General features: G+C 35.5%; 1 protein-coding gene across 2 annotated transcripts in view; it reads left to right on the top strand.

Moving 5' to 3' along the window:
• RYR2 (ryanodine receptor 2) overlaps positions 1 to 15814 on the top strand; it is a 393600-nt gene that overhangs the window by 267055 nt on the left and 110731 nt on the right. For both annotated transcript variants that reach the window (XM_048299766.1, XM_048299765.1), the window contains 11 exons: positions 325 to 598; positions 3185 to 3299; positions 3888 to 4020; positions 5177 to 5280; positions 6689 to 6824; positions 7494 to 7680; positions 8167 to 8272; positions 9060 to 9180; positions 10437 to 10606; positions 12293 to 12513; positions 13872 to 13962. In XM_048299766.1, coding sequence (XP_048155723.1) covers positions 325 to 598; positions 3185 to 3299; positions 3888 to 4020; positions 5177 to 5280; positions 6689 to 6824; positions 7494 to 7680; positions 8167 to 8272; positions 9060 to 9180; positions 10437 to 10606; positions 12293 to 12513; positions 13872 to 13962 — 1658 coding nt within the window. The remainder of the gene's footprint in view (positions 1 to 324; positions 599 to 3184; positions 3300 to 3887; positions 4021 to 5176; positions 5281 to 6688; positions 6825 to 7493; positions 7681 to 8166; positions 8273 to 9059; positions 9181 to 10436; positions 10607 to 12292; positions 12514 to 13871; positions 13963 to 15814) is intronic.

Here is a 15814-nt window from a genome sequence, read left to right as displayed (position 1 = left end):
AAAAAGCCCTCAGACCTATATTAATAGAAAAATGTTGAAAGCATACAGAAATAAATCTGGTGAGTTTATGAACATCTAGTATGCCTTCACAATTTTTTGTGTTTTCTTTAATTTTAAATATAGGCTTTTGGTTTTGAGATATTCCTGCTTCTCTTGTGTGGTTTTTATTTTTCTTTGATAGTCTGCTAAAGAAATACTGAGAAAAAGGTGCTTCTTAGGAATTGAATTCATTCCAATTCATGTTGCATAGTGAGTTCTGAGGGATTAGCAGTAGGGAGATGAGCAATTCACGGTAATTTTGTGATTTATTTATTTTCTTCACAGCTACTCTCCAGCAGTTGATTTCAGACACGATGGTGCGCTGGGCCCAGGAGTCAGTGATAGAAGACCCGGAGTTAGTGAGGGCCATGTTTGTATTGCTACATCGCCAGTATGATGGTATTGGTGGCCTGGTTCGAGCCCTACCAAAGACCTACACCATAAATAGTGTGTCTGTGGAAGACACCATCAATCTTCTGGCATCCCTTGGCCAAATCCGTTCCTTGCTTAGTGTCAGAATGGGGAAGGAAGAGGAGAAGCTTATGATTCGTGGATTAGGGTAAATAATGGGAGTGTAACTTCTCTTTATTTACAGACTTTTTTTGTGATTTGCTGTATGGTTATGGCCAAGGTTGTATACGAAGTTTCAATCTGAATATGGATGTAAATGCAGACACTGCTATCAGTTGTATAGTATCCTCAGTTGTAAGAGAAAGCCTTTGCAGCATTATGTGTATCACTTGGGGGGAGAAGCAGTTGGCTTCTGTAAGATTCTGAGAAAAGTTGAAAACATGTATGTAATATTTTATGATATCAGAATCTATCTTGTTACTGTATTTTAAGTAGTATGGCTGTAAAGAATCCTGTCAAGAATACTATCCATTTTTTATGAATGCACTGACTATTGGCTCTTGACACATGCAATTTCCGTTAGCAGTCAGCTAATGGAGTTGTGCCTACCCAAGTCTGTACATATGCCATCTTTTTTATTGCACTAAATATAGATGGTATGTTTGAGCTATGAAGTAGTTCACACAGTGTTATTCATCCTAATTATATGATTAATAGTACTGAAGTATAGGCTAATAAAAAGCTCAGATGGAGAAAACAGTAAAGCAAACATGATAGCCTCTAGCAGGAAAGAGGCTGGTTGGTTTTTTTCTCTGATGTTTTTCAAAGAGATGTCTTTTGATATTAAGCATCAGCTGTGATCTATTGGAAATTTCCAGTCAGAAAGAACAATGAGAACCAAAGACAGCATTATATAAAGAATGCCAGGAATGCAAGCAGAAGCAAAGCTTTTGTTGTGTGAAATACTTACACCTACTTCTTAGGTTGCCAGCAGATCTCATCAATGTTTCATGGTTGTTGCAATCTTTGGTGTACTCATGCTAAGGCTTTGGCAAAAGGGAGGGTCTGGCATCTGTCAAGAGACACAAAGTACTGGCATTTCCAAATCTACCTTTTTATACAAATGGAAAATGTTTCATTTCACTTCAGTTTATGAAGTCTAAAATGAGTGAGTGATTACTAGACTTGGTTTTCATGTCATGTTCTGTGTTTAGTTCTTACACATTTTTTTTCCTCAGCATTTTCTACTGTGAATTAAGAACCAAGATTTTCTGAATCTATTTAATGTTAGCAGTGTTTTTGCTGCTATGTAAAGCCTGGTGTAAGTTAAGCCAGTGTTCTCACTACCTCTTCCTGTCACCTTTATGGTAGTCTCTATATAAGACTCTGTAAGTCTCTATAAGTTTAGCTTGTAGGTTATACAGCTGTGCTATTTGTACCTTCTATAGGCTAACCTGAGCTCAAACACCTATTCAGAAAAGCCAGTTTTTTTGCTGTGAGTGCTATTCCTTTCTTTCAGCTGAGAAATGGAAGTGTTACTCATTGCTGCTTTAAAACTCAGTTTCCTCAGAAATGCTGTTAAGATTTTTTTTCCCTAAGGGAGACATTTTATAGTACAGTTCACAGTTAAACAGAACACTGAAAGTAGATGTAATTTGCAAAGTAGGGCAATGTTGCTAGCCAGCCCTTCAGGTAACATTCTGACTTTCTGTACTGCTTTCTGTAAAAGAAAGCTGCTGCAGACAAGTAAGAGTTTAGAATGTCTTGGAAGATTGATAGCATTGAGGTCTTTTTCCAAGCATGAAGCATTAGTGCCAAAAGATGAGACTGCCTTTGGAGGCAGGGCCTATCATCCCTGATATGAAGTTTAGGTTTTAGGAGCAAATTTACTGGGAGTCAAAAACTCTGATACTGTCAAATACTCTTCTTCACATCTCTTCTTTTAAAAGGTTGAATTTTCCTTGCCTGAGTGTAGGAGTTTTAGGTCAGGAAAAAAAAAAGACTGTTTAAAATGTACACTGAAATTTGCACAGTTGCCAACAGTATTTTCTGTAGTGACCTGCTAATCCTTTTCTCCCATGACCTAATTGCCTTCACAGTTATTTATGGGTTGTATTTGATTTCAAGACTAATTATAGTTTTTAGAAATTTAATTACTTTTTAAACCAGACATTTTTATTCGGTATACGATGTCAAAGAAAATATTGACATTATGATCTTAAGGACTGATTTTAAATATGAAAATCTGTTCTGATGAAATATGTAGAAGAGAAGAGTTCTGTTGAACAGTAACTCATGAATAATATTTGTGGAGCTTCTAGTTTTGATGCTTAGAAAATAGCTGGATATCTCTTTCCCCTAGGATTTTTTTATTGGTTTTGATGGCAGATAGCAAATGTCTCAAGGTTTTAATAATCTAAAAAGGAACTTGTGTCAAAAAATATTGCGTAATTGAATTTAAAATTTAAAATAATATAGCAGTTTTGATGATGCTCTTGTCAGAACATAATGTTAGATCTGAATGGAATTTCTAATGAAAATAGAAGAGTCTCCTAATCCAGTGTAATCAAGGGGTAATTAGTGCAGTAACTATAATATGGAAAAAGAAAGGCCATGTTCCTCCACAATGTGCATAGAAAAATAGACAGGAGAGATTGAAACTCAATGGAAAAAGTCCCTGAGGTAGGTTTTTACTTCAGGAGGTGGTGAAGAATTGCACAGTAAATTAGCTTTACAAATTACATAATAGGTAAACTACTGGTCCATAACATTTTTTTATTTCCTTTTCCTGTAGAGACATCATGAATAATAAAGTATTTTACCAACATCCAAATCTCATGAGAGCTTTAGGTATGCATGAGACTGTCATGGAAGTGATGGTAAATGTGCTTGGTGGAGGAGAATCCAAGGTAAAGCAATTCACTGTTAGAAGGAAGAAAGTTTAGAATAGAACTGTTCAAAGCTTTTTCCTATAAGGCACTGAGCTGTCACTGGAGATACTGGGATCACAATCTCTTACTAATTTCCATTAACATAATAGTTGATTAAGTTTTTTAGAAGAATCTGTCCTTCCATTCCAGAGGAGGGTATTATTAACATTGTAATTTCAGATGCTTTAAAGAAAAAACTGTAGCACTTTCTATACTTATTATGTTTTAAAGGGGAGATCTTTTTATTAACTAATTAAAAAAACAATTCAGTATTAGTCTATGAAACTGAGTACTCACTTTCTTTCATGTTTGAATCTAGAATCTGTGGGTGATCTCAGCTTCAGTTTTTAAAGCTTACGCCTTGATCTTTGAGGCTTAAGGTGTTACTAGCTACCTGAGCAAGTCCTGATGATTCCAGTGAGAAACCTAAGCAGTTAACTTTCCTGAGGGGCAAGGAGTACAACACCTACATATTAGTATGTTAAAAGGCTTTACGTAAATGATCCTGTGCATGTTATATGTCTGTCTTAGAGTTTGAACTTGACTCTGTTTTTATTTGCTTCTTAGGAAATCGCATTCCCAAAGATGGTGGCAAACTGCTGTCGTTTTCTATGTTATTTTTGCCGCATCAGCAGGCAGAATCAAAAAGCTATGTTTGATCATCTTAGCTATTTATTGGAAAACAGCAGTGTTGGCCTTGGTAAGTATTAAAACAAAATTTAAAATTTCCTGCTGATTTATATATGAAACCACCAGTATTTTTCTGCATCCCTCTGTTTACTCACTCTGTATTCAAGTTTCTACTTTTTCCAGTGCAAAATATCTTCATTAACTGTATTTCTGACTCCAAACAACTCCCCTGACAGTAGCATTAAGTTGAGCTAATTTAGTACACTTTGTAGTATATGCCTGAACATTCAGAGAGACTTAGTGGTTAGTGGCTCATTTTGAGGAACAGAATATATTCCTGTTTTGACAAAGAGAATCATTAATATGTTTTGGCAGCATTTCATTAAGGCTTACCCCTCACTGCTGAAGCATGCACCCCTACACTCTTTTATGTATACTGGTCAATATACACCTATGGCAGTGGGAGAACTACATAACTCATTTCCTTGATTAGATGCATAGTTAGATGCCCAGAAATGAACCTTGAAACTTTTTTAACGTGTTTCCTTTCCTTTTCTTGGCTGAAATGTTGTAGAGGAAATACATTTATCCTCATTTTAGTACTTGAAATTGACAATATATAAGTATTTAGGAACCACCATGATATTTTTTTTAATGATCACAAATGTGTTAATGTAAAGGCATAGGACAGAAGCATAAACTCAAAATGTTTTTGAAGAGGAAGTGCCCAAATCAAATGTATTTGGAGTGTCACTATGAAAACCTTAGATTTTTCTAATGCTATATTTACTGCCATTTTTGAAAGAAATACACACCTTACAATCTTATGTTTTAAAGCTTAAAGATATTTTCTATTTCAATGGATTTTGGTGGCATGTCCGTGTATTAGACATAAAATCTTTACTGCACTTTCCTCAAAACAAAGTTGTGTCAATTAGGAAAATTAGAATGCAATCTTAAAACAAAGTATATGATGAGAACAGGCATGTATAAGACAAGTTGTTTCTAGCTTGAACATTTATATTGTATTTTCATTTCATATCAGTATCAAATTTCATTCAAGTGCATGATGATATTTTAAACTGAGAAGTATAAATTATGTATTTATAATCATGAGCTAACTAATGACAAAATGCTGCCTCTTATTAAGAAAAATGGTAACGCATTTCCTGAGAATTTGTTGAGTTTTATTAAATTGCTGTTAAATCTAAATGTTATTTTAACAGCCTCTCCCTCTATGCGAGGATCAACTCCTTTAGATGTTGCTGCAGCGTCTGTAATGGATAACAATGAACTTGCTCTGGCTTTAAGGGAGCCTGATCTGGAGAAGGTTGGTAGCTTCTTCATCAAATTTTTTTCTTCCCCTGTAGAGAGGAGAAGATACCTGTTTCTTGGAGTAAGCAAAATCCAAGACTATATGGCAGTTTCTGGTACTTTTCAGGGGAAGACTGAGAATCTGGTTGTTTGTTCTTTCTGCTGGTCTGAAAAATTGAACTGAGGTTGTGGTGATTACACATACAGTTGTAGCCAAAAGGAATAGCTTCAAGGGCAGCTCTTAATTTTGCAGTAGTGGAGTCCATACCCAACAGAACTTCGTTGCTAAAATCTTTCTTTGTTGTTCTTTTGAATGGTGACATGCAATGGTGACATAATACAGTAGGGGTTACTAGGAGCTTTGTGCCAACTTGTTACAACTTATGACAAATCTTCATAAGAGATATCTGCCTATATCTGTTATATTTTCCCCTTAACATTTAAACCTGTTTCAGAAAAGTTTCACAAAATTTGGATTAATTACACTAAAGAATAAAATACAATAAAGAATAAAAAAGAGAACCTGTAACAATTGTGAAGTATATGTAAATTGTTGCTGCAAGAAGGAATAGAATAATAGTTACTCTGTCAGTAGTGGATAAAAAAAGCAGGTTAAGAAATGGAAAGACGGATTCAAGGTAGTCATTAAAAACTCTTTCTTAAGAAAAGCAAGACAGAGGAATTGCAGTATCCAATTTGTTTTTGAAGACCTCAGATTCTGGAGATGATTTAATCTTCATAGGAAGACATCTGTCAGGAGTAATATAAGTGCAGATGTTCCTTTATTGGAATAGGAAGATGGACCATGTGTGTTTAAAAGGATATTTTCAGTCTTACCGTTCTTATAAGTGCTCGGCAAGAAGAAGCCATCCAGACTGGCTCAAGGCTATGCTTACAGTTCTTACAGGTCAGAAAGGAAAGGGCCAACTAAAAATTACTACTGAGCCTATAGTTCTGAATTACAGGGAGCATTACTGCTGTGTGTTTGAAAAAGAAAGGGGAAAAAAAAAGCAAGTGAAAATGAATGGTTAAAATAAAAGAGTAGACCTTTTATTCTTTATAAAAGAAAAGATATGTTTTTGACTATGGATGGTGTGTAGTTGGGGAATATTGCAAAATTGAATAATTTGTAACGCTCAAAGTTGCAAGAGAAATGAGAGAACAGATTGCAAAGCATAATTCTAGAGAGATAAATGATGGAATTGAGAAAAGTAGGTCTTGCAGTTCATGGCAGGAGTAGGAGAAGACTGGAAAAGTGAACTAAGAAAGAGAGTGCGCTTCTGATTTGCCCAAAGCATGATATGGTTTTGTCAGGGATAAGAGATTGCGGACACCATATCCTGACAACGTAAAGGATGCTTCCCTTTGAAGATGCACTTTTCTTTTTCACAATTATTATCTTTTTTATCTTACCTTGCTTTTAGGTGGTTCGCTACTTGGCTGGATGTGGATTGCAGAGTTGTCCTCTGTTGATTTGTAAGGGCTACCCGGACATCGGATGGAATCCAGTTGAAGGAGAACGATATTTGGATTTTCTTCGTTTTGCTGTTTTTTGCAATGGTAGAGTAGAAGCCTAAACATTTTATAAATTCCTCTAATATCCAAATAAGTTTGTAATTTTAAATAGTAATACAAGCCAACTTGATAAGTTACTGTAAATTAAAAGAACTTGCAGAAAGAGTAGAATTGTTTAAGACACATTAACTTATATGACTTGTGAAATGGGCATCTAGGGTCCTATGAACCTGTGCCCCATTTTTTGGATCCAGCTTTAGGTTTTGAAATGCCCACAATCTCCTTTGGAAGTAGAGCAGAGAGTCCTAAATCATTTTGTGATAAATTCAGGCTAGATACAGAGCCAAACCCCTATCGGTTTATGAAGATTTAGATGTTCGGCAATTATACTGGTCCCCTCATTAACCCTTGCACTTGACTGAATCTTTTCCAAAATTCAGTAGTTTCAGTGATGCTTTAAACATCCTTTACTACATAGTTAAGTCCTTGGCTTTATTTAATTTTGAATTAAAACACGTTTTATTTTATACACGTTTTTTATTTTAGTGCAGTAATAGAGGTGCATGTGTGTTTATGTAACTTTGTTGTGATATTTAAAGAGTTTTGTAGTTAAAAGTTTCTATGCATTCTGTTCTTTTGTGTCCCTTTTTCTGATTATATTTCAGAACTCTTTTCGATATAATCTTATATCTTGATATTTGTTCTGTGTGGTAGGAGAGAGTGTGGAAGAGAATGCTAATGTTGTAGTCAGACTGCTTATTCGCCGACCTGAGTGTTTTGGTCCAGCTCTAAGAGGAGAAGGAGGCAATGGGTTGCTTGCTGCCATGGAGGAGGCAATACAAATATCAGAAGATCCAACAAGAGATGGACCTTCCCCAAGTAATGGATCTAGTAAAACCCTGTAGGTGCAGTAGAATTGCTTACCTTGCCATAATAGTTGTTTATTTGTTTTGTAATCTTAGATGTGAAATGACCTTTTTGTTTTAACACAGGAATTACCAGTTGATTCTTCCTTGGATTCGGTGTAGGGCAGAGATTTATCTTTTGCTAAACAGTGCTTCCTCTGCACTGTTAATTTAAGTAACTCTCTCTAAATGTTAAAACATCTCTAGAATTCTGTTTGTTCTTTTTCATTCCATTAAGAGTCAGTCCACTGATGCAAAAATTCACAGCTAAGTGGTACTAATGGTTACAATGGAGATGTTGCTACTATCTTTTAGGGAACAAAATACATTCTGTCTTAGTCTGCTGTAAGTTCATTTGTTAACAGAAGCCACTCTCTGTAAGCTATTACACATATGAGCAGAATTTCTTTATTTATTAGTATTTTTAAAAATTTTCTTTTTTTTTTAATCTTTTATTTGTTGTAACATTTAACTAATTACAGTGAAATAGAAGAACAAGAAGATGACACTATTCACATGGGAAATGCAATCATGACCTTTTATGCTGCCTTGATTGATCTCTTAGGACGTTGTGCCCCTGAAATGCATGTAAGTTTTATGTCTTCATGCACTGGAAAGCAAAGGCATAGTTGTTTTACTGCTCACTGGTTTGCTGTTCATTTTTTTCTCAGTATGGTGTTATCAGGTATTAAAGCAGTGGTATGGCTACATAGTATCTTAGTGGACAGGATGTGTTCTACTGATTGGCAAGGGAAAAAAATATATTCAGAAGCTGGTTTTTTAACGGAATTATTCCCTTGCTTTTTGGTGGGTTTTTGTTTTTTTTTTTTTTTTTTTTTTTTGGTTTGACTGGCCATTGTGACAACCAAATTCCTCAAATGTCTCTATTTGTTGTGATGATGTACAGTGATTTATTTTTTATAAACTACAGTTTTACTCTTCATATACTTACTTTAAACAGACTTTTAATGTTATATATAAATTTTTTTATATTATATATATAAAAAATATATATATATATTACAGGGCATTCTTTTAAAATGTAGGGGTAAGCATTATACTTGGACGTATACACCAATATCTCAGAATCTTTATTCACACCAACAAACCTTCTCAAAGGTAAATTGTCACTATTTCAGGCATTAGATACAAAGAATTAGAAACACTATAAAAACTTTTCCATGAGCTTAGTCTTGTTTAATAAGCAAACATGCAGATTTTTAGACTTTGTGCATCTGCATCCAAACTACAGCAAATCGATGCAGACTGCATGAAATTTACATTGTTAATTATCATGCAATGTTGGGAGTAGTTATTCTTTCGTATAGAAGATAAAAAGATGATCTTGCTAAATTTTTATTTCTCTTTTTATCAGCTAATCCATGCTGGTAAAGGGGAAGCCATTAGAATCAGATCAATTCTACGGTCTTTGATTCCACTCGAAGATTTGGTGGGAGTAATCAGTATTGCTTTCCACATGCCAACCATAGCGAAGGGTAAGATTGTTCTACATTTTTTCTCCCATCCTAGTCTTATGATTTGCAATTTATTGACATATTGACACCCACGCTTTTTTCAGCATTTAAAAATATTACAGAAATTCAACTATTTATTATACGAATTAAAAGACAGATCGTGTGTATCTCATACATGTTTCAAAAATCTTTATGCATGCTGTAGTCAACAATTCTGTGTACCCTTAAATTACTGATGTAAATCCTGTTAAATTGAATTATGAAAATCTATTATAACTTTAAAAAGAAATTTTAAAATGCATGCTTTCTGGTTTTAGAACTATTTTAAAATATTGCAGCCTCATTTCTCAATAAAATAATCCTTAGCTTTTGCTGTTCTAACCCTGTCAATTGTTTCTAGCAGACCTTGCTAAGACACCAGAGTTGTTCTCCAGCAACTATGCTGAAGAGATAGATGTGACATACATAGGCGAATGCATTTCTTTGTGTTTTCTGCCTATATAAAATTGATTGCAATATGGGAGCTCTGTGAGCACCTATATAAAAGGGAAAGGGATTACATCTGCTTTTAGTGTGTCTGGAGGGAAAACATTATATATACTACCTGGATTGTTTAGAGACTCACAGCACAAGATTTTCCAATAGGTTGCAGTTGAAGAGATAAGATCAACCATTACTTATTTATGATCCAAATATGGATAGACCTATAGGTGAGATCTCAGTAGCAGACTACAGCTCATACATGCAGAAGTGTTTATTTACTTTCCGAAATGAAAGTATCAAGATTTTAAAATATTTCAATGAATTCCTTTCAGATATTTTGAAAGTTTTGACATATATATGACTTGTTAGCACATTCTTAATTCTTTGTCATACATTAAAGATATGCTCACCAATGCTGCATTTCCAGGATCTCTGATGTAGAGTTCTTGTAATTTTTACTTTCCATCTGCTTCTGCTGAGAAGTAGGTAGTTATGTAGGTTAATTACTATGCTTTAGGTACTTAGCATATTAGAATATCAACTGTTAAGAATCCCTTAATATACAAAGTGTGAACAGAAAAGTATGCAGGGACTTTGAGGTCACTATGGGTAGAATTTATCTTATGCTTTTTTTTTCATTTAATTACAAATACGTTGCCTTTGCATAACAAAACTGTGGGGAAGATGCCTAGGTATTAACAGAGACTCAAAAGCTCTGATAAGTAGCAGCATGACTGCCTAGTCTGCTGGTGGAGGAGGATCCCTGTCACTGAAGTCTTATTTCTTCCTTTTAGATGGTACTGTGGTGGAACCTGACATGTCTGCGGGGTTTTGCCCAGATCACAAGGCAGCCATGGTTTTGTTCCTTGACAGGGTCTATGGAATTGAGGACCAGGATTTTCTTCTACACCTTCTTGAAGTTGGCTTTCTGCCAGACCTTCGTGCTGCTGCCTCATTAGATACGGTAAGGGTTTCAGTCTGGTTTTTTTTGGTTTTGTTATCTTATTGAGCACTACAACATTTTTCATCCCTTGAAAAAGCACTTTTTATGTGTTCACATCTTCTGCCTTTCTCAAATGCTGTCTGAACTGTGTGTTGCTTCTGAGCTTTGATAATACTTGAAGATGCATCGTCCAGTGTAATGCTCACTTTTTAAGAACTTGCACTGATACCCATATCCATAAAAGATGCAGTGCCTTTCCCCAGGAGACTTTCTGAGCTTGTGCTATGGAATAAAAATCAGATGACCTGCCAATGAAGCATGTGACTGGGAGCTACGTTCCTGAAATAGACAGAAAGTGTTCATCTCTGTGCATTTGTTAGGGACACCTCCACTGTTATTTAGAAAATGACTACATTTCTATTTTAGTTCTACCTCAATGTTGCTGCCTTTTTTTCTTTCTTTCCCTGTGAGTCTTATTTCCATCTAATTTCTTTTAGCTGTCTTGATCCAGAAAGCTTAGATTTAGAGAGCTATTATGAGGGCTAAGACATCGAATTTGGTTTTCCTATTTGACCTCTTATGTCAACATTTATTTCTGGAAATAATGGTGTTGTTATTTAGGATCATAGAATAAATAATACAGTTGTTAAGGTCAGAAAAGACTTCTAAGATTATGAAATCCATCTGTCAACCTAGCACCACCACCTTGTTCAGCAGTAAACCAGATCCTCAAGTGTCATATCCACTTTTTTGAATATATTTATTTTTTTGAACACTTCCAAAATTATGACTCCACTACTTACCTGAGCAGCGTGTTCCAATGCATGAAAACCCTTTCCAAGAAAGGAAATTCTTCCAAGGAAGAATTTTTTCCTCATATCTAATCTAAACCTCCCCTTGTGCAATTTGAGGCCATTTCCTCCTGTTCTGTTTCGTTACTTGGGAGAAGAGACTGACACACCACTACAATTTCCTTTCAGGCAGTTGTAAAGAGTGATAAGGTCTCCTCTGAGCCTCCTTTTCTCCAGGCTAAACAGCCCCAGCTCCCTCAGCTATTCCTCATAGGACTTGTACTCCAAACCCTTCACCAGCTCTGTTGCCCTTCTCTGAACACACTCCAGCACCTTGATGTCCTTCTTGTAGTGAGGGACCCAAAACTGGAGATTGGAGGTGCAGCCTCACCAGTGCTGAGTACAGGGGAATGATCACTGTCCTGCTGGCCACTCTGTTGCTGATACAAGGCAGGATGCCATCAATCTTCTTGGCCGCCTGGACACAAGTTCATGTGCAGCTGTTGACCAATACCCCAAGGTCCTTTTCTGCCAGATATTTAAGAAAGAGCAGGTGCGGATTTTTAACTCACATCAACTTGGCCTTGTTCATAGCAAAAAGATACTGACTTTTATTACCTGATTTTGGAGTGTTCTGTTTAGCAACTATGACATTCTTCAATATAATCTTGAAAAGTGTTTTGTTTTGTAATGACTGCATTTACTGTTTTTGTTCACTAAAAACAAAACAAAAGCCATCTATAGACTTTAAAAGCAGGAGAACAAACTAGGCATCTAGCTCCAGTAGGTATCGTATCCTCATTTCCATGTTTCTGGAAATTTCCCCCTTTATAATTGCAAAACAAAATCAACAATTACTTTTAATTTGTAAAACACTGATGAAACAAGTGTAATTTCTGTCCTATTTAATTTATAGGCTGCTTTAAGTGCTACGGATATGGCTTTGGCTCTGAATCGATACCTTTGCACAGCAGTCTTGCCTCTCTTGACCAGATGTGCCCCTCTGTTTGCTGGCACGGAGCACCATGCTTCCCTCATCGATTCCTTATTACACACTGTGTACAGACTCTCAAAGGGATGCTCTCTTACCAAAGCTCAGCGAGATTCTATTGAAGAGTGTTTGCTGTCTATCTGTGGGTAAGAAAATACTCCTGCCTGTACAGGAGTGCTAAGTGATAAAGTAATCAGTTATATTTATAATACAGGAATGCAGAACTATGCCACCAGTAACATAATTAAATATTTTTTTTCCTCATCAGATGATTATGATAGTTTTTAAGATACTGTATTCAATTGCAGCTTTCTTAATCACCAGTTATTCCTCAGTTCTCGTTCATTCAGTTATTCTGCTATCACCAAATCTTTTAAATTAAAACCTTGATGATTAACTAAGAGTATGCAACTCTGGAGTTGTAGAGTTATACAGACACTGAATTGCCGTTTAAATACTTTCAGCTGGACAGATTTGTGGTTGATATTCAGTAATTTATACAATTCTATGTAGAGGTTTATTTATGGCGTGTTCCATTTGAAATCCTAATCAATGACTAGTATTGTTATGTCTCTTTACTGAACAGCTATGGGACAGATTTTTGTCTGTGTGTCTGCAGGGTCAAAACCAGTTGGTTATTATCCAGTTTTTTATAAATCTACAGGCTCAGTTATGATAAGCTGACTACACAAATAGGAATTCAAGTTCTAATTAAAGCTAACATTTACGCTTTCAGTTCACCAGAGCATTTGGTTTGGGTTTTTTTTTTAATATTTCAACATGACTTTTTTTTTCTTTGTACAATGTGGAAATGTGCACAGAAATGACAGACAATTATATTATAATACTGTAAAAATATATGTAAAAAATATATCGTGTTTGATGATACCTGATATCAGAAAATTTTGATATTTGATATATTTGACATATTTGACCAGTTTATATATATATTACATTGCTAAGAACCAGATTGACCAGATTTTACTATTTATCTGGAAAGCTTTAATGTCCATGCCATTCTAACATTCATACTATAACAATTTCTTCTGTCCTTCCAGTTGGTGCCCGCTGCTGTGTCTTGTTTAGCACATCAAAAGAGATAGTGCTCTTATGTCTTCATTAGTTTCTAAGATATTTTAAGAGCCACTGAGATATATTACAAGAAATTAACATTATATCCTTTTTTCATGGGCATGGTGATCCCAGTACACATTATCAAAGTTCAGTTCTTTTTTTCCTGCTTTTCTCCATCTGTAGATAAGATACTTTCTTGGCTTCTTTGAAGCATTTGGTTTGTATCTTGTTCAGAATATTTTCTTTGGTATACACTTGTTTGCTTTCTTCCGGATCCCTAGTGCCCTAGTGACACAAGTAAAATCTTACTATTTAATGAATTTGAAGAATTTTAATGGCATAGAACTGATATGTTGCTTTAATATATTTATCAGTTATTTACATAAAAATGTGCTGGTACACCCTTTTGAAATGGTTTGTCTGCTTTTAGGCAGTTGAGGCCTTCCATGATGCAGCATTTGCTGAGGAGATTAGTATTTGATGTACCCCTGTTAAATGAACATGCAAAGATGCCTCTCAAGGTAAAAATAAATATTAGTATTCAACAGCATTCTTTATAACGGAATGCAACAGAAAATAGTTGCATTGAGAAGATTCTCTGTAACCTTTGTTATGTTATTTCCACTCTGCAGTACTCTAAGACCATAGATTTAAGGATAAATTGTTGCTTTGGGAGAAATTCAGTTTAATTTCCATCCATCCATATGGAATTATGAAGTCTGGGTCTAATGTTTGCTTCTCCTTTAATTATTTCCTGTTTGTTTTAGTTCTTTTCTGAAAACAGAACAGCAAAAACCTTAGGGGCAGGGGGCAGAATCCAGTGCACAAAACATAGCAGCTTACAGTCTGTATGTACCCTTACTTTTGTCCTCTGCATTGGTTTTCCTTGCTCTTGGAAAAAGGACTCTTTCTGTTGGTGCCCGGAAATCTGTTAAACAATTATGTTTAGTGGTAATGTTCCATTTTGTTTTCAGCTCCCAAAAGTTTAGCTGTATCTTTTTATTTGGATTCCTAATGCACAAGAAAAAGGAGGGGTTTTTCCTTTCTGGGATGACATGTTCCTTAAAGATTCCTCAGATATCATCATCAGTTTTAATAAACATTTGGTTCCACACGTTACCTACTGTTTTTCAGCAGTCCTTTTTAATGCTTTCCCACCACAGCTTTGAATGAGATATTTGATATTTTCTTATTTAATGTATTTTTGTGCTTTAAGAGCACATCAGGACCTCTGATGTAAGAAGAGGAATTTAAATTGTTGGTCTCAAAGCCAGGGCCTGCTGCTGAAGTCCTGCCGAGGATTTCAGAATTTGGTTATGCCCCCCAGAAATCCTCAATCAAACTAAAGATTCCAGAGCAGCCATTCTTCTGTGTCTATGTGTGAGAAGAATAGTCAATAATTTAGTATACTGCCCTGAAGGGGACCCTTATAATGCATTATGGCATTTTATGTGCTGCTAAAACCAAGTAGTAACTTGGCACTTCTGAAGTACCATAGTGCTTCAGGGTTTGTTTTTGGGGGCGGGAGGGGAAGAAACAAGCCCAGCTCCTTGACATCTGTTCATCTAAAAGAACAGGTTATATGATACTGAGGCTCATGACTGCAGTGAGCGTCCGTCGTTGCTGAACTGGACATTAAGGAAATAATAATTGGATCCTTTTGGCTAGTCAGGCTTTGCGAGAATACAGATGTAAAGAGAACCATGCTGTTAGCATGGGCAAAGGATTTTGTCCATTGACACCTAAAAGACTAATAGAATCTTCTGAGGAAATTGAACTCTATCTGGAGATAGACCTATAACTTTTAAAAGGTTTCAGTGACAGTAAACTGATTTCCAGTGATTTAACATGGGACTCCTACCCATATCTGCTGTGCTTCTGATTTGAAAATATTGTAGTGTTGTGGAGCACAAGCCTTATGGCCTTGTGCTGGCAAGCCAGTTATAGTAATCTCAAGAGGCAGCTATAAGCCCATCAAGCATCTGAAAATGTAATTTCGAATAGGAAGAGAGGAGAAAATAATGAAGGCAAATCAGAATACAGTGCTATCTACTGTGAATACATTTTTTGGTTTCTACAGTTAAAAACTGCTTCAGGTTTTAAGCAGCATGTGCATTCAAATCTATGATGCTTTTCCTGTATTCTGTGTAGTTCAGACTTTTTAGAATAGGAATCCATTGTTTTTATTTGCTCTTAAATAATATTCAGTGCTTCATCAGAGATTTCTCTAAGACTAAACCTACCTTTACTCTCTTGACTAGGTTTAAAAACATATTCATATATATTTTTATCCACATATAGTCCAAAAGCAAACTTATCTGGCCATTGTGTAATTGAATATAGTTTGAAAAAATATTTTCAAATACATATTTG

This window comes from Corvus hawaiiensis, chromosome 3 (assembly GCF_020740725.1).
Source record: "Corvus hawaiiensis isolate bCorHaw1 chromosome 3, bCorHaw1.pri.cur, whole genome shotgun sequence".
Classification (NCBI taxonomy): Eukaryota; Metazoa; Chordata; class Aves; order Passeriformes; family Corvidae; genus Corvus; species Corvus hawaiiensis.
Note: the sequence above shows the minus strand (reverse complement) of the source record. Positions and strands in the feature narration are given on the sequence as shown.